Source organism: Coloeus monedula (genome assembly GCF_965178545.1).
Source record: "Coloeus monedula genome assembly, chromosome: 10".
NCBI classification, from domain to species: Eukaryota; Metazoa; Chordata; class Aves; order Passeriformes; family Corvidae; genus Coloeus; species Coloeus monedula.
In genome coordinates, this window is record NC_138790.1 from 22263757 (window position 1) to 22282779 (window position 19023).

The 19023-nt window shown below is 48.6% G+C and overlaps 1 protein-coding gene across 1 annotated transcript; it reads left to right on the forward strand.

Annotated features, from left to right (window-relative positions):
- Positions 1-3826: 3826 nt before the first annotated feature.
- SLC2A2 (solute carrier family 2 member 2) lies at positions 3827-12436 on the forward strand (the record flags this gene model as incomplete). The annotated part of the gene is made up of 11 exons (XM_082288000.1): positions 3827-3841; positions 4500-4595; positions 5125-5381; positions 5897-6021; positions 6760-6875; positions 7414-7576; positions 8005-8192; positions 9076-9180; positions 11318-11419; positions 11837-12040; positions 12245-12436. 11 exons carry the CDS (start codon positions 3827-3829, stop codon positions 12434-12436), a joined length of 1563 nt encoding a protein of 520 aa, XP_082144126.1.
- Positions 12437-19023: the final 6587 nt, after the last annotated feature.

Genomic DNA, 19023 nt, shown 5'->3' on the forward strand with positions numbered 1-19023 from the left:
CAGAGGTAAGGCTGTAGCAGCTGCTTGTGGGAACTGAATCTTTTCAAACCTGTTTCAGAATTATTATCAAATGGCCTATTTCTTGTTGTGAGATGGTTTGGGGGTTGACACTATGTGTTTTAGGACAGAACAGGGATGCTCAAGATGACCCTGGCCCCAACCCCAGAGCTGGACTGGTTGCTGGAAGTGGTTGAAGTTGTGCTACAGTTCATTCTCTCGACGTGAGCCCACTTAAGGTCCTTTCCTGCTCATGCAACAATTTGATACTCTGTCATTGGGGCCAGAGTGAGTATTGTGTGGGCTGGCAGAGACTGAACCTGTCTGTTCCCAAAGGTGAGGGGTGGAACTCCCCTGTCATACCCTGTCTGTGTCCGGGGTAAGTCACCCACCTGGGCACGGCTCTGAGGAGATCCAGCAGAGATTTCCTCAGCAATAAGGATGCAGTTCCTGGCACAGGATGCCTGTCACAGCCCTGCAGCATCTGTGTCCTGCCCTGTGCTGCCACTTCCATCTGTGCAGTCGGGACCTGCAGCAGGAGAGGTTTGCTGGGTTTGCCTCCCAGTTTTTCTATTCTGGGACACACTGCACCACCCAGAGTTGGGGGTGGGAAGGGGCTCATTAACCTCTGGTATCTTTACAGCAGTGCTGTAAATGCGCCAAATTCTCTCTCCTAAATGTGTTTTATCAGCCTGAGCTGCTGTCTCACATGTGGCCCCAGCACTGCTGCCTGCCCCAGCTGATGTGCTTAGAGAGGAGAAATGAACACGTAATTTCGGTTTTGTGCCAGCCACTGATGTGCTACATCAGCCTGCTCTTAGAGATCCAGAGTCTTGCAGACCAGATCTACCTTTTTTCTTTGTTTTGGTTTATGGCATACTTTTCCTTTTTTTTTTTTTTTTAACATCAAAGCTGTCTCTGAATGACCCAGAGGCAGTAAAATGGGTGTGCAAATTACCCCAGCACCTGGGGATAGCCTCACAGCCCCTCTGGAATCTTTGAATTCCTTCCACTGAGGTGACAAGCGTGTTCAGCTGTTCAAAAGCAGAGCCCCACCATAAACTTCAGCCCATTGCTTCTATCACACAGTGTAAGATTATCAACACCACCAATTACACTACACACAACATAGAGTGGGCAGTAAGCATGGCAATTCTGCCTAACTAACATTATGCACAATTCTTGCACTTTATTGTTTAAATAAAGCATTAGCAATAATGCAGGCACTGTTGTTTGCCAATCACCTAACCACTGCCTGGCCAGCTGGGGAATGGGGGTCAGTGTTGCTTTGGGCTGTGCTGTGCCACTCTCTGCACCCTCTGGACTGTGACCACAACTGGCTGTCAGATGGGCAACAGATTTGATGGACTGGTCATTCATCCTGGTGGAGCCAGGCCTGATTCTCTGTCCTGTAGGAACATTGTGCTTCCGCTTTTCAAGCTAACAGTCAGCCCCTTTGGGAAGTGATTGCCATGACAGGAAGATTTACACACCAACCTTTCCCATCCATGAGCCTCAAGCTGGCCTCTGCTAATCAGCACATCCACATCCAGCCCCCTGTTCAGAGAAACACAAGGTCTGGAGTCTGTTAGTGCCACTGAGAGTTCAATATGTGCTTAAATTGCCCGGGGCCAGGCTGTGGAGGAGTATGTGACAGCCCAGCTGGCACCAGCCAGGGGCTCAAAGACACAGGTGAGGCACCCTGGCACTGGCACACAGCATCCTGCCTGGCAGGGAGGGTGAGAGGGGCCAGGGAGGGATGGGAGAAGTCTGGGATAGCTCCATCCTTTTGCCACCATACCTGGCCGAGGGATATGTGTGGCTGTGGGGCTTCCTGCCTTTGGCATCCAAAGTTTCCATGGAAGTTGAAGGGCTGCTCCTGGGGAGATAAGTGGTGTTCACCCATGCCTCCCCAGCACTGCTCCAGCTGCTCCACACCCCGTCCCCAGGAAGCCAGATTACAGGAAGGTTCTGCTCTAAGCAGCAGTGGGGAGGACATGGAAAGGCCACCCTGCTCATGGGATGTTGGTGGCCTTTGATCCCTCCAGCTCCAATAGGATGGCAAGAGTAGGGAGGGAAAGCATCATCCTCTTTTGGCCAGGCACCTGCAACAGGATGGGGATCCCAGAGGGGTACATGGGAATCCTGGAGGGGGACATCTGTCCTGGCAAGGATTTCACAGTGCTGGAGGGTTTGAGTTTGGGGTCTTGGGTCAGGGCTCCCATTTGTTTTCTGATTCAAGCTTGAGCAGCCTGGTAACTGTCAAATCCTGCCAGTCCCATTGTGAAGGTATTTAACTGCAATGCAAAGAAACTGCTTGTAAATGCCTGGGTATCCACACACAGCGAGCAAACAAACACCATTGGCAAAGATCTCAGCAGGAAGGACAAATATTGGGGAAAACTAAAAAGCTCATCCTTGGGGCCCTTCCTGTCACAGCTACACCAGCCCAAGAGGGGAATGCAGGTGCTGTGGCTGAAATCAAAGCCTGCTTAATGCAATGAACTTTCCTCCTCCAGTTAAAGTTTTACTTTACTGGAGACCAGTGCAAAGATTAGTGGTCTTACACTCATCTTTGTTGTTTTTTCTCCTGCTCTTCCTCTGTAAAAAGTACATTTTGTGCCCATGTGAAGCCTGGCTGACTGAGAGCATTTTCCAATGAGTGCTGTGATTTGGCTGCCGGACCCATCAGGGGCTGATCTGGAAGATAATGACTTTAATCAGCATTAATCACCTTCCCAGCTGACTCAGATTTTGGCACGGTCTGCTACCACTAAGGATGCCACTGTCCCCCCAGCCCTGCAGCTCCTCTCTCTGACCATGTCAAGGACAGCAAAGCCCAAGCCAGAGCGAGACCAGCTCAGACCAGCTTGTGCAGATGTGCAAAGTTCATGAAAACCAAGTGAGCCAAGGCAAAAATATTTGGCAGCATCAGTAGTATTTGGCAGCATTGGCAGTATTTCCCAGAATCCACAACATTTGACAGTGCAACCATCAGCTGGTAGTGCTGAAAGTCTCACTGTTCCACCACTGTGGGGTTTTTAATGAAAGCCTCTTTTATTGTAATATTCGGGGTAATTTTGCTACATTTTATGTCCATATACACACACAGCTGTCTCCTCTGATAGGTGTGTACTGGCATTAGAGCTGCCTGCTGGGGGGCTCTGTGTGTGCAGGTGTCTGTGTATGGACACACAGAGAGACCTGTATACATCTGTGTTTATATGTGGCTCTGGATGTGATATATACACATGAATATATTTTAAAGCAGGTGCTAAGTGCTATTTAAATAAAACACACAGTCATTTTCTCACTGCTTTGCTACATGTGCTGGAGAGGTTTCTTCTCCCTGATTCAGCAAGAGGTTTGTGATGCGACATGTACACCCAGCACAGAAGCTGAGGAAGGTGTTGAGCATCTCACAACAGGCTCTACCGTGTTCTCAAGCCCCTGGTATGTCACGTTTCCAACGGTTCAGCTGAGGGACAGCCCCAAACCAGCCCTGCAAGCTGGATCATTTGAATTTTCCAGATCTACTCTATGTCTTTGCAGGTCTCCCATTGTTTCATGTGTGTCCCAAACACGGGGATTGGTGGTGGCTGCTTTGAGCTGAGTGGTGGCCAAATAATGCGTGGAAGACTTGGGTTTCTCATTAACTCCAGAGCTGATATAGTCCCATCTCTCCAAGCACCAGCCTGTTTTCCTGCCTCCATCCCAGCTCTGCTGTCCTTCCCTCCCTGCCCAAGCCCCTACCTCGCTCTGCAGCCCAGGACAGTGACTGTTCCCAGGAAGAGGGCGGAGGAGCTGCGAGGTGGATGAGAAAAGGAAAATGCAGACAGAGAAGGTAATCATGGCTCGCCAGTATTTTTGCACTAGGCTTTCTAGTGAAATGATTAGAATTTCTGCAGGAGTGCAGCACTGAGCAATGCCTTGCAAAACCAAAACCAACCAGAAAAAAATCCCCTCCACTAATTAACTGTGTGCAGGGGCAAAAGGGGAAAAGGGCCAAGGGATTATTTTTTATTTTTAAGAGCTCTGTTGGCTCACTGAATAACTTTAACTGTGATGGGAGGAAAAAATGCTTGAAACAGTGCTGCTGAAAAACCCTTTTGGTGTTTTTTTCCCAGCTGTTATGCTCCAGGGGTAGGGATGGTGCATGACTTACTGCTACTGCTGCTGCTTCTTGCACTGCTGTGCCAGGCAGAGCTCTGGCTCCTGTGAGCTCCAGGGCCAGGATGGTCAGTGCAGCAGGGAGAGCTGGACTGTCATTGTGGGGGAACACCTCTCTGCCCTGGGGGCCTGATCTTGCCTGTCCCCAGGGGCTTTCCTTCTCCTTTGGGAAGAGCTAATCACCCGTGCTGCTGCAGCAGCATCCCTGGATGCCACTGTCCCAGCCAGCTGGGCAGCAGGGTCCCTTGGGACAGGGATGGGATGCAGTCCTCCCCCACTTTTGGGCACTGCCAGGACTGTATGATGAGCTTGTTCTGTGCTTCCTGCCCCAGCACCTCACGGGAACATTGGTCCTCTCGGTCTTCACCGCGGTGTTGGGCTTCTTCCAGTACGGCTACAGCCTGGGGGTCATTAACGCCCCCCAGAAGGTAAGTTGAGCCCCTCAAGCTTTGCATGGCCAAGGAACTACGGCTTCAGGGCAGCCAGGGCCAGTTTGTGCCTTGCAGAAGCCCTCAGGAGAGCTCTGTCCCTTCCCAGGCAGTCTCTCCCACAGAACAAAGCCCCCACGACAAGGCAGTGGGGTGAGAACACAGCCAGGACCCTCCACTGGCACTTCCCCAGGAAAAGGAGTGGGTCTCTGCACATAATGGAGCTGTCTCCACTGAAGCACAGTCCCTGTACCCAGGCCAAGGGACTGCACACACCCCCCCCCCCCCCCCCCACCAAATGCAGTGCCAAATCCGGACACCAAGCTCAGCCCAGCCCTGGGAGGGGGAATGCTCTGGCAGCCCCTCCCCGCTGGGGTCTGGATGTTGTGGAGCTGGGGTGAACCCTGAGATTTTACCCCTGCAGAGCCTGCAAGGAAAAGTTTCTCCTGAGGCATAAAAAAATCCAAAACAGGGGTTGGGGTGGTTATAGATCTGAGCTGATGGTGTTTTTCATCTTTGCCTGTCACAGGTGATAGAAGCGCACTACGGGCGCGTGCTGGGCATCGTCTCCCCAGACAGCTATGCCACCAATGCCTCTGGGGAGGATGGCACGTTCCTCCAGGCTGGAACAGAGGGCACACTCCCACCCCTGACTGACATCAGTGAGGATCTCGCTACCTCCCCACACATCCTCACCATGTACTGGTCCCTGTCTGTGTCCGTGTTTGCCATCGGCGGCATGGTTTCCTCCTTCACTGTGGGCTGGATCGGCGACCGGCTCGGGAGGTGAGAGGCTCGTGTGTGCTGGGGCTCTGTGCCACAGCCCAAACCCTTCTGATTGATCTTTCCCATAGAACCATTTCCTCCCTGTAGAAATACAATTTGTGTTATTCTCCCCAGTTTAGGAAAAAACCCTCCAACTTCCAAAACACTGTTTCAACCATCACAGAGGTTGGGCCAATTAAAATCCTCAGTTACAAACCAGACATTTTATTGCAACTTGAGCATTTCAGACAGCAGCTGATGAGCAGCCTTGATTAACTTCTGAATTCCCCCTTTTCTTTCCATGGCAAAAGGAAGAGGAGGACATCTGAATGGCATTTGCACAGGATGTATAGTATAATTTATAACATCATTTTAACTACTCTGATTGCACCCTGTCCCCATACTTTGCAGTGCCTACAATCATTGTTTTTCCCCTATAGTGCTGATTAAATCACTTCATAGCTCCTCTTGTGTGTTGCAAAGGCTGCTTTGGCTGAACGAGGTGCCAGAGGAGCTGTGCTGCTGCTGCCTTGCAGGGTGAAAGCCATGCTGGTGGTGAACGTCCTTTCCATTGCTGGGAACCTCCTCATGGGGCTGGCAAAATTTGGGCCATCCCACATCCTCATCATCTCTGGCAGAGCGGTCACGGGGCTGTACTGTGGTGAGTCCAGGCTGGGTCAGCCGCTGAAAGCAGCTCCTTGGCATCAGGCTCCAGGGCTGCAGTTCAGAGTTTCCTGTATTTTTAAATCCTTTTTTTAGTTCAGAAGGGGTTTCAAAGATGGGAGTTTCCCTCTTCTCCCTGTGTCTGCCCTTCTCGATCCAGGATCTTTCCCAGAAGTATTTGGGTTGGCTCTATCACATGTTCAATTTACATATCCTAGAAGGGAGCAGGTTGCTCTGTATCTCAAGGCTGGGGTTTGCTGGTGGCTGCTGTAAGAGGACATCATTAGCCAGGCTGGTTAACAGGTTCCCTAGACAGAGAGCACAGGAGCACTGTGCACAGAGAGGTTACAGTAGCCAGCAAATAATATGGAATTCCATTAGAATTAGCTTGGAAATAACAGCTCTTTATCACTGTTACTAGTATGCAAACACAATACTCCACTCTGAGGTTTCAAGGCAAGTTTTAGGAAAGCTCCTTGCCCTGTGGTAACTTCTGCCAGCAGACAATCCCTGCTCTGTGCTATGATTCAAGCTCTGTGTATTCAAGCAAAAAGGCTTCCCAGTTTTGAGCTCTGACCTTTCCAAGGTGCGAGTGGGTCCCAGCCAGGCGTGAAGGACTTGGTGGGGTGTGGGGTGCAGCACACAGGCTCCATCCTCCTTTCCCATTTGGGAAGTGGTTTCTGCTGGTTGCTGAGCTGTGTCTGGAAGTGGTGATGCCTGTGTGTGCTCGGTGCAGGGCTCTCCTCCGGACTCGTGCCCATGTATGTCAGCGAGGTCTCTCCCACGGCCCTTCGAGGAGCGCTGGGGACGCTGCACCAGCTCGCTATCGTCACAGGTATCCTCTTCAGCCAGGTAAGAAGGAAAACACACACATCCAGAGAAGTGTTTCAGAGATTAGGAAGACCCAGTGATATAATGGGGTGTTGTTCACCATTCTACCCCAAAACCAAAGTAGTGTGCAAAACAATCTGCTCTAATGGGGTTAAACCCCTGCCTTAGGTAAGAGGTGTCTTAACAAAGACAACTTCTCAAGAAATAAAAAATGCTTCTGCAAACAATTTCTCCTCTCCCTGAGGAAGTTTTCTCAGCATCTCATCAACATCAGGCTGGATTCTGAGCATGGGACCCCTGGTAATCAGGTTCTCAAAAATGGCTTCTTCAGGGAAGCAGGGAGCCCAAAGTCCCCATCAGCACTGCCCACCATGGCACAAGTCCCAGCTACACAACAGGTGGGCACAAAAATGTACAGAAAACAAACACATCCAGAAAAAGAGTTGGTATTTGCTTCTAGTTTTCCTCCAGCTTGTCACTTCAAAATGCCATAGTGGTCAATCACTTTCTTTTCTTACAGTGCAAAATGATCCATTCAAATATGCCTCAATTATTCCAGGTCCTTGGACTAGACTTTCTCCTGGGCAATGATGAGATGTGGCCCCTGCTCCTTGGTCTGTCTGGCGTGGCTGCCCTGCTGCAGTTCTTCCTGCTCTTACTGTGCCCTGAGAGCCCCCGATACCTTTACATCAAACTGGGGAAGGTGGAGGAAGCTAAAAAAAGTAAGAAAGATATTCTGGGCTTGTCTAGAGTTGTTTTTATACTGTACATAGTATTAAACACAGAAGGAAAAGCCCAGCTGAGGACTCCCATGTGACTGTGGTTGCTCCATCTCATGCTCTGAGCTGCTGAGGTACAAACTAGCTCTGGATCAAAAACTATGGAGACGTTTGCATGGGACCAAGCAGCACTGCTGAGGGATGAGGCTTGAGAGTGATGTCTCAGGGCTGTTGCAAAGCGGATGTGCTGCTTCCCCTGACCAAGCAGACCCACCCTGGATACCTTGGGTGTGCCACAGGAACCCTCAGAGCAAGAGGGCACAGCTGTCCATGTGGTTGGCTTACCTTAAGTTTTGCCTAAAGAAATTCTTGTCCTTACTTACACCTTACCTACCACTGAAAATAAAATTTCAATCTTTTGTTTCCCTAAGATTTGAAAAGGCTTCGAGGAAACTGTGATCCGATGAAAGAGATTGAAGAGATGGAAAAGGAAAAGCAAGAGGCTGCTAGTGAGAAGAAAGTCTCCATAAGACAGCTTTTCACCTCTTCCAAGTACAGGCAGGCTGTCATCGTGGCACTGATGGTGCAAATATCCCAGCAGTTCTCAGGAATCAATGCGGTGAGTCTCCCCAAAATGTTCGTCTTTCAAGAAATCCATGTTGAGCGTGAAAAGGCAGCTCTGGCTCCATCCAAGTCCTGCAGGGATGAAAGAAGGCTTTCCCATGGCTGCAATGGGCTCCTCGGTCCCTGCAAAGCTGGCTCTGGGAGAGCAGGAGGGAAGAAGAGTAGCAGGGAGTCCAGCACAAAACCAGCTGGCACAGCAGGCCCATGCTGAGCCCTCCCATGACCCTCCACCTACCCGAGTTTGTCAGCAGTTTGCTCTCTTAAATGACATCATGCTCACCCCAGAATCACTATTTTGTAGCCATTTTTAGCTAAACAACTTTTGCATCACCTCCTGGAATACCAGACATCACCACTTGACACCCAGAAGCATTAAGTAGCACACAGGGATGCCCAGCCCAGCTGGCTCCAGGCCATGCCCAATGCATCCATCAGCCACTGGGTCAGCCACCCGTTTACCTCCTGCCCTTAGCTTTCACCCAAAAGGAATCATCTTATTCTTGGAGAGAAGGAAGGAATGGGAGTAATTGAAATGACAATATTTTAAAATTCATGTAAAACTTGGTCATATTAAGATATTTGTCTTCAGTGCTCAGTGCCGGCAATCTGGATTTTGAGATTAAACATGGACTACATAGAAGAAAACAGATGTGCAAATGCAGTAGCTCAAGAGGGGAATTTCAACAGGATTTTTAACTCCCTCAGGCTCCTTTGAAATTTTCAGCTTTAATTATTATAACAAGCAGTTAAAAGTTGAAAAATTATTCATAATTAAATTACACCACATCTCAGCCAAGCAAACGCAACTGTTCCCTCATGAGAACAAAAAGTTTCACCAGCCCTATTGCCTAATCCTTCATCTTGATGTATTTTGATAGATCTTTTACTACTCCACAAACATTTTCGAGAGAGCTGGGGTTGAACAACCAGTTTATGCAACCATTGGTGTTGGAGTGGTGAACACAGTCTTCACTGTTATCTCTGTAAGTAAATACTTCTGCCCGCTGGACAGAAGCTACAATGTGGTTTTGAAATATGATTTTATCCCAGAGCTGGGATTTGCAGTGTTGCAGGACTGACCCTGAACACCTTACAGGGAAAAATCATTCCCTGGACAAGTTTCATTTGAAAATTCAAGTCTTGACATAGAGCATGTTGCTATCAATCAGCACTGCTAAATGCCTCATCTGTAGAAACTGCACCACTGTGTTCAAGGAAGCTCTGAAAACTCTGCATTTCCCCCCCAAATAAAAGTTGCCCTTGGGATTGCAATTGTGCAGGTCCTATTCCCCCAGGGAGCAGGCATGGGATGGCGGCTGTGATGGAGAAGTCACCAGCTCACAGTCTGCTCTTACCTGTTATCTTTCAAACTGTTTTCTGTATGTACACAGCACCTGCACGAGTGATACCCAAAGGCTGTTCCACAGTAATAAAAGTAATCCAGCACCTATCCTCATCCTATCTCAGCAGGGCTCTGCAGCAATAAAAGGATGGTTCTGTTTCCACAGACCTTCCCTTTGTTTGTCTCTCTCCTGAGAGGATTAATACAATTCCTATTAGCTGGCAATTAGTTTTATGATGTGGCCATTAATATAAGATCAGGAAATGCCAAGCCTATTTCCCTATTATCTCTCAAGAGATTTAGGGAATAAAGGACTTTCACCAACATGATGCAGGACTGGCTGCAAGACAGAAATACACAGCTCCAAGAGATTTAGGACAAGGAGGAATCATTTTAAACTGATAGAGCAGGTTTTGATTAGATATTAGAAAGAAATTCTTGTCTGTGAAGGTGGTGAGGCACTGGCACAGGTTCCTCAGAGAGGTTGTGGATGCCACATCCCTGAATTGTCTAAGGCCAGGTTAGACAGGGCTTGGAGCAACCTGGTCTTGTGGAAGGTGTCCCTGCCCATAGCAGGGGGCTTGAAATTGGATGATCTTTAAGGTCCCTTCCAACCCAGCACCTATGAGATAGGAGGTCTTGGAGTGAACCTGCTTTAAAGTCCATCACAGGCCCCATACTGAGGAGAAAATGTGATATTTATTGTGAAATGAGGCACAGAGATGTGCAGCTGGAAGAAGCCTTTCTTCAGCATGGAGGGTGTCCTGCAGTTTGGTCCCCATCTCAGGGCTGTGTTACTTGCAGCCTAGGGCATTTACTCTTTGCTTCTTTTGTCCATGAGCACTTAAAAATTACCTGCTTTTGTCAATAAATGACAGACCCAAATCAAAAGACAGAGGCACTGACAGCTGGGTGGACCTTGGCACGGGGAGAAGGGAGCAGAGACTCATCCTCTACAACTTCACGTGTCAGCACATGAACTGCCTCCAGCAAAAGAGATGGTCTCTGGGAAGTGTAAATCATGGCTGTAATGGCAGGAAAGGTGGAGCTGCTGGCCAGAGGTGTCCTTTCAAGCAGAGGGAAAAGAGCAGGCAGCCTCAGAGGCTGCTGCATGGTTAGGCCAGGCTAGCTGCACTGTCCTCACAGGGACCTACAGCTTCCCCGCACGGTGAGGTGTCTGGTACAGACTTAGGTATCTGTCAAAAGCTGTGTGAGACGACTGGAATCCACCAAGAGGAGCTGAGAAGGAGAAAACTAAGCCTTGTGACTACCAGGGAAGTAAAAGGAGTCTGGCAGTGATTGGAGGAAAAATCCTGACTGCAGCTGCTACACAAGTATCCATCCCTGCCCTAGACAGGCAAGGTGCAATGGCCCGTGATGTGGCCTGAATCATGCTACATTTTGAAGGCTGATTTTGAACTAATGCAGACCTAGTAAGTTTTTAGTTACTGGAAGAAAAAAAGAAAAGGGAGAGAGACAGAAAGTCCACAGCCAGCAACTCATGTGTAGGAGTGGTGGGAAGTCCTGAGAGCTTGGAAATACATGGGCTCTGAGCGTACGTGCCTTTGCCTTGCCCTTGGCAGGGTGACTGCTCAGTCTGGCTTCCCAGCAGCCGCAAGCAGAGTTTCTGATACTTGGAAACCAGCCCATAAATCTCTACCACTGGAGCTAAAAGAGCAAAAGAGAGTGTGGCAGTGGTAACAGGTTGGTTATTGCTAATGGCCCTGATCCCGAGAGTGGTGGTGCTGGACACTAAGCTGCTGCATGTGTTTCTACAGGTCCTTCTGGTGGAGAAGGCAGGCAGGCGGTCCCTGTTCCTCGCTGGTTTGATGGGCATGTTAGTCAGCGCTGTGGCCATGACAGTTGGGCTTGTGCTCCTGGTAAGGATTTCTCTCCATTTTTTCCTCCTTGGTTTGAAAACAAGAGAAGATCCCATCAAAGTCAGTCCAAACCACTGGTGCAAGCGCCTGTCCAGATGAAAAAGCAAGTAAGGAGTGGCCTCCTTTGCTGAACACCCTTGGTTATTAAAGGGTGCCGTTCTGCCTCATTTTGCTGAGCCGCAGGCAAGGAGAGGGCTCAAAGTAACAGCTGAACTGATGGCTGTGAACTCCTCCAGGCAGCAATGCTGGTACTACATGCCCAGCCAGCACCTGGCACAAGAGTTTAAAACCTTAATTATTAATGTCCAGTCCCCCTTTGTCTGAATAGGAAGAAATTTCTGAAAAAGAAGCCTACATAAGGTAATTAGTGATAATTAATGAGAGTTGTGTTGGGACTCTAACACCAACCTCTTGCAGAGCCAGTTTGCCTGGATGAGCTACGTCAGCATGGTTGCGATCTTCCTCTTCGTCATCTTCTTCGAAGTGGGGCCCGGGCCCATTCCCTGGTTTATTGTAGCTGAACTGTTCAGCCAAGGCCCACGCCCTGCCGCCATTGCTGTCGCTGGCTTCTGCAACTGGGCCTGCAACTTCATCGTGGGAATGTGTTTCCAGTACATAGCGGTAAGAAATCCCTTAAACCATACAAATAAACAACTGGCATGACCCCACTGCTTGGCTCCCGAAGCAGCCCATCAGGATGTGAATGTGCCTCCCAGATTTCCATCCCCTAGACTGGCTGGGCACTGCAGCCACTGGGAGTAGGAAGGGGAAGCCATCCCTGTGCTGCTGATGGTGGTCTCCCCTGTTCCCACTTTCCCACTGCAGGATCTATGTGGACCATACGTGTTTGTGATCTTCGCGGGTCTGCTCCTCGTCTTCTTTCTGTTTGCGTACTTCAAAGTACCGGAGACGAAAGGAAAGTCCTTTGAGGAGATCGCAGCCGCGTTCCGCCGCAAGAAGCTCTCGGCCAAAGCCATGACTGAGCTGCAAGACCTGCGACGCAGCGAGGAGGCATAGACATCCCACGCACCCAGAAAGGAGGGACTGGGCATGGACCTCCTTCAGGAACCATGAGAAGAACGTTGGGCAAAAGTCTCATTTCACAAAAACCTTGCAGCTGGCAGACCAGGAGGACCCATCCATTGGATTCCTTCTGGCTGCTGTGGTTCACACCTCCCAGCCACAGGTGCTAGCTTGGCCTTTTACTCTAAGACACTTGGGACAACTGGGCTGCAGGAAGAGCCAGGGAAAGGACTGGAAGAGTATGTTACATGTGTGTCTCCATGCCCTATGGGAAGAGCCCATTGGGACAATGAGCTTACCAGACGGCACTGAGCAGGGCCATCTCTTAGCTGAGATGAAGGAAAGGGGGCTGGCTGATGCTGTAGCATTATGTTTTCACTTTTTTATCCCCTGCTCTCTGCTTCATTCTGCCGGGAGACCTGGTGCCTTGAGAAACCAATTGCTAGTGCAGTTGTGTCACCAGCACACAGCACTGATCACCCCAGGTGCTAAGGAAAACAGGTGGAGCAAACTCCCCCTCACTCTTGCTTCTGCAGAGGAAGATGGTGGATCCCACCTGAACTGGTTGGGATGATCCTCCCTTGCTTTGCTATCTGTGCATTATGGAAATTCTGTCTGATCTCATACAGATTTCTCAGTCACAGTATTTTTTGGAGAGTCTTAGAAACTGTGGCTGGGCTGATGGGTATTTTCCTTACAATTCAGCCAGACTACTTAGCTCCCTCTTGCCTCCCAGGAAGCCTCTCCTCTCTGCCTTCTTGCTGCTTCAGCACAAGGCACAGCACAACACTGACCACACAATAGGCCTGGGCACTCCTGGTCTCCGTGTGAGGAGACTGGAGTCCTGCTGCCACCCCTTCCATGGTGTGACCATTGCCAGGGCACCTCCGTCCCCATCTGCAACTTCCTTCCCTTCCTTTCACGCAGTGCTCAAGACCCACAGGCTCCAGGTCCAGCTAAGGGCTCAGGCTGCCCATAAAGCAACAATTAATCATGACCCAAAGAAGAAATGGGTATTGAAAGGTTAACTGGAAGGTGCCACTTACCCAACTCCCACTTTGCATCACTTAGCATCTTGCTGGCTGGGTGTGCTTCAGCCAAGATCGTGTGCAAGCAGGAGGTCGTGCTGTTTCCATAGCCTTGTTTGTGCTCCTTTTGCTTCTTTATGAGACACTTTTATGTGGCAGAATCAAACTCCAAGGATTTTTCTTCCTTTTTTGGGGAGATAGTTGGAACCATTGTAAAAGCCTGCTCTCTGCTTGACTTTTAAGATTTGCATATTACTTGTTGTGATACCAGGTTACTTTCTAGCAGCTTTCTCGGGGTAGAAACCCATTATTTATTTAGAGATGAAACACCAGCATTACTTGGTCACTGTGTGCTCACCACAGCTGCTGGTGAAGCAGTGGCCAAAATGTAACAGAGGATCAAGCATAATGAAAAGCACATCATAGAAGGGCTGAGGAGGATCATGCTGCTGCTATGGGTTTGGTTCTAGGGGAGGTTTATGCTCCTTTCCGTGAACATTTTTCCTTTGTAGACTTTACTCTCTTGGTACAGCCAATTCTCATCACTTCCAAGTGATGGGAAGTGCAGCCACGAGGTCCACTGGGAAAAATGTCTGGCCACAGTATGTGCACTGAAGCAGTAAGATTGCACCAAAGGCTTTGCTGGAGCAACTGCTGGGATTTAACTAGAGGAGAACTGGGTCACTGCTGTCATGTGCTGCAGTGGTGAGTGACCCGGGTCTGACACGAGGCATGCAGGACTGCTGGAACCAGGCTGGGGCTGAGAAGAGAGCAGCAGAGCTGGGGCACAGGTCTGTGTTGGGCTGTCCATCTGTGTGCTGCACACAGGTCCCCCCAGGTGAGACCAATGGACAAAGCAGACTCAGAAGCTCTTCACAGTGTTTACTGCCATAAATATTATAATGGATTGATTGAATGTACAAAAAGGAGAAAAAAAGAGAATTCTTGCTATCAGCATTGTTATCTAGGTCTGTTAGATAAAAGATGAACAATATCTATGGCATGTGTTGGCTTGTGCTGCTGTTTTTTCCCCTGTCTGTACATCTCAGACACACATCCAATGCCAGATGGGAGCTGTTTTCCTAGCAGGACACATTTGCTCCATAGGTGGTCAAAGATGTGCAAGCCCTCAGCTAAATCCCTTTGAAAAGGGTGGTCCAGAGGTGAGACTGTGGGGTTGGAGGCAGCCCTGGAGCCGGTGGGAGCTGGCTCTGGGCCAGGATGAACCCTGACTGGAGGGGTGCCGCTGTCTGGCCCCAGCTGACCCCGCTGCCCACTCCACCCCACTGTGAAGCACCTCTGCTTGCATGGTGCTGGTGCAGCCTAAAACCTGGTGCTGGGGCCTCTCTAGGCACAAGAGGCAGGAGGAGCATTTGGGGAGAGGTGAGGTTCAAAGCAGATTTGCTGCTGCTCTGAGGGACCAGGCAGGCTGAGTCCCCTGTGATCATACAGGGGGTACAAAACTACTTCCTAAACTTCTGCTAAGTTTTGTCCTATTGTCTGTGGGGCATCAGTGACGCTGCTGGCAACTCAGCAGTGAGGGGCCTTATTGATCAACATTGAGCAGTCAGTGCTTGTTTTCCTGTGTCACTGGTGAATGACAATAGAAAGCCTGATCCAATTATTGTAATGCAGCACATAATTCAGTTTAACACAGCCCACAGCATTAACATTGCCCATGGCTACAGCGCTGAACTTCCCGGAAGTGCTGCCTAGGAGTTCAGAGACACCTAAGGAAAATGGACTGCCAGGCTGTGTTTCCTTGCAGCAGCTGCCATGTGGAAGGTAAGGGAGTTCTCTTCTTCCAGCCTGGGACAGGGTGAGCAGAGTGAGGCACTGCTGACCCTTTGTCCTCCCCATGGCTGCAGTGGAAGGATCAAGCTGGGCTGAACTATCACAAGAGCACTTTAACCATATGCCAGCACATTAGAGTTAGTTAAATCTGACGATATGTTTACTTTTGTCTTGTCCTGATAATTAGAACTGTACACTTTATCTATCCTTGCCACACGCAAGTTCCAGTTAAAACTTGTCCTTGAGACACGGCTTGTTGAATCATTATTTTTATCTCTCACCATTACAGTTTTACTAAGTTGCTAATCATTAAGAAAATTTAAAAGAGCAAGTCAAACTTATTAGCTAAATGGTTGTTGCATTTTAGTTAACGTGTTAAATATGTTCTCATACCATGCCTGGCTAATAATGCAATATAATTAATAATCCCCGAGAAAGCATCTTGTCAGCAAGAGCTTTGACAGTGTTTTCCTAATGTGCTGAGATGACAGCCATTAAGACTTTTTTGTTGTGCCAACGGTATCTGGTCTCCCACTCTCTAGGTTTAATTTTAAAATTAGTTTGACTTCCCTAATTCAATAAACTCAGGACATTTGACTCCATTAATGCTCTCCACACTAATTTATCACAGGTTTTTCTGCCTCACTTCAACTTGTTTTTCATCACGGAGAAGCACTACCCTCTATCTCTGGAGTCAAACCACTGATAATGATGAAGCTAACCCAAGTACTACATATACAGGGACAAAGTCTTTGAGGTATGAAGAATTTTCTGAGGTGTTCAGTGTGCTTATCTTTCACTGGAATCTATGGGAGCTGAGGAATTTCAAGGCAGGACATCAGGGCTGGATCCAGCAGAATGTGTAAGCATCAGATTAAATTTAAGGTAACTGTGCTCAAGTGTTTCACTAAATCCTGAAGCAACACTTGCAGATTTTACCCAGAGGCACAGCCCGAGTAGCTGTGCTGAAAAGAAAGGAATCTCCTCCCCAGCACTAGAGCAATAAATCCTGGCTGTAGATCAGCAGTTCTTAAATTTTACAGGCTGTAGATGCAACTCCAGACCCGAGGCTTGGGTAGTGTCCTGCGGTTTTGCCTCCCTGCACTCTGTTCAGGAGGGAGAGAGGCTCTGTGACTCTGAAAAGCATCAGGTCCCTGAGGGTCGTGGGTGGGATATCACCGCTCCAGCCCAGTTGCAGCCCCAGGAGGAGGGAACAGCTGGAGTTACTTTGTGCTTTCCCTGTGGGGAAGTTACAATTACAGTGGTTCCCGCCAGCTCACAGTGTCACTGCAGTCACCGCTTGCCTCTGATCCCCAGCGTGTACCCAGGGTGATTCCCTGATTCGGACATTGGCTTGGCACAGGAAGCTGACAGTGAACAGCAGTGACAGCACAGTGGGTGCCTGTGGCAAGGTCACTGCAGAGGGTCCCTGACCCCATTCCTGCCACACAGATACACCTACATAGGAACTCTGAAGTCCTGCTGAGCGTGACACTGTCCTGTGGAGGGGGATCACTGATTCACAGCCTCTCTCACGTCCTCCTGCTCAAGGCTGCGCACACAAGCTGCTGTGAACCCTCACCCCAACAGTCAGGACACAGCAGGATCCCAGGAAAGTCAGCTCAGCAGCTGAAACAGAGACGCTGCTCAGGCTGGAACAGGGCTGTTTACACCACTCCGCTCATGGCCTGGTATTTCTAATCGTGTGACCTGACCCCATGGCCCAGAGGCGTAAACACCACCTCCTGCCTTCCAGAAACGAGGTGGGATGTTTCTGGAAACAAGGCGGCATGTTTCCCCCAGCACTGGCTGAAATGCATATTCTCATGGCTGGGCTTTGATTAGGAGCTTTAGGGCATCAGACACTTCTCCAAAACATAACTGAGAACACACACAACTCACTAAGTTTAAATCTTCCAAAAGTTTTCTAATCCCTCTTCACTTCTTAAAGACACAGATAGGAGAAGCAAAGCTTGATAACATCCTGAGCCTACTTGAGAGAAAAGGTGTGTGTGTGCAACACTGGAAAGAAAACACCTTTAAATGTGAAAGACCATGGTATTTTATTTACAAATATGCTTTGAACCCAATTGCTGTTCTTGTATAGAAAAGTGGGATAATCACATTAATACTATCAAGAAACACACTTTAGAAAATAAATGTTCATCCAGACAAAGGAAGGATGCCTACAGGTAATGACTGATGGATTGGATTTCCAGTATTTTTTATTGACTCTCAAATAAAGGCTGTCTTGGAATATTTGTGTCTGAAAAAATAAATATCATCTACAGCTGCACTTCAGTAAAAAGACTTGATTCACCCCGTAAGATCTCTCAAGTAATTCAAAATGAATCTGTTAATTGTGGAAAATCAGCCAAATTTATCAACTGATACTTGAGAAAACAAAAAAATATATCAGTAGTGCTTAGCCCCAGGCTGCTGCAGTTTGGGTTCAGAGCAGTTGGTCGTTTTCTCACGAAGTATTTTATTAGAAGATAAAAAGCCCTAGAGCATGTGCAACTTGTCACACACGTGCAGGTAAACAAACACACACTGCACATGTTAAAACATTTAACAGGATGCCCCAGATTCTGCTTATCAACTGAGACAGCAATAAAATGGGCAGGATAAAGTGTTATCATCTCCATAGAGGGCTGGGTGAGGCAGCATCCAAGGAAAGCCCAAGTAAAGGAGAAAGACACGATGCTGGGACCTCATGAAGTGGCCCCATGTAAATAAGAGCCAAATTTAACTCCTTGGCTGTACAATTTGGAGTGGGATCTGTGTAACAACAACAGGGGGACCACAGGCAAACAGATCACAAAAGTTAACACAGATTAAATAAAACATCTCATGATGAAGCATTTAAAAATGTGATGTTAACAGCGACTTGTGTAGCTACCCCATTAGAGCACAGATGACAAACTCAGGGTCTCAGGGCAAAAAACGTAGGACAGCACACAGCTGAGGTGATAGCTGAGGCAGGTGCTGCCACTGAACTTTCCTGTTTTTGTTGTGTTTGTAGGTGATCTGCAGGGCAACCTGCAGAGCTGGAGCACATCCACCAGCAGCTCCACAGGAACGCTCCAGGTGAATTTGTTCAAAGATCTCGAAGTATTACAACATCTGCCTAGGAAGGATTTAGTAAAAACAGTCCTTTGGCCTCGTTTTGCTCAGGATCCCATGGTCAGGCTTCCATGGCCACAGACCTCTCCTGAGGCAGTGCAGGGAATGGTTGTTGGACAGGATGAGGGCTGTGCCATAGTCTAGAACACTTAGGATTGGAAAACCTCTTTAAAGATCATCTGCTCCAAATCCCTGCCATGGGCACAGACATCTTTCACTAGATCAGATTGCTCTAAATGCCATCCACCCTGACCTGGAACACTTCCAAAGATGGGACATCCACATTTTTTCTGACCACGGTTTTTCCAAACCTACCCTCTTTTCAGTTTGAAAGCCTTGGTCCTTGTCCTGTCACAATAGGCCCTGGTAAAAAGTCTCTATCTCTCACATAACTCTGCTTTATAAGAGAAAATACTGCAGGAAGGTCTCCCTTCTCTTCTCCAGGCTGAACTTTCTGATTTTCTTTACAGAGGATCATCTTCATGTTCCTCCCCTGCATCTGCTCCAACAGATCCCTGTGTTTCCTATGTTGGAGACCACAGAGCTGGCCACAGTATTCCAGTACTAATAATTCCACTATTCATGGAATATCAAACAGAAGCTCTCGGTATGGATCTCAGCCATCTCCGTCCC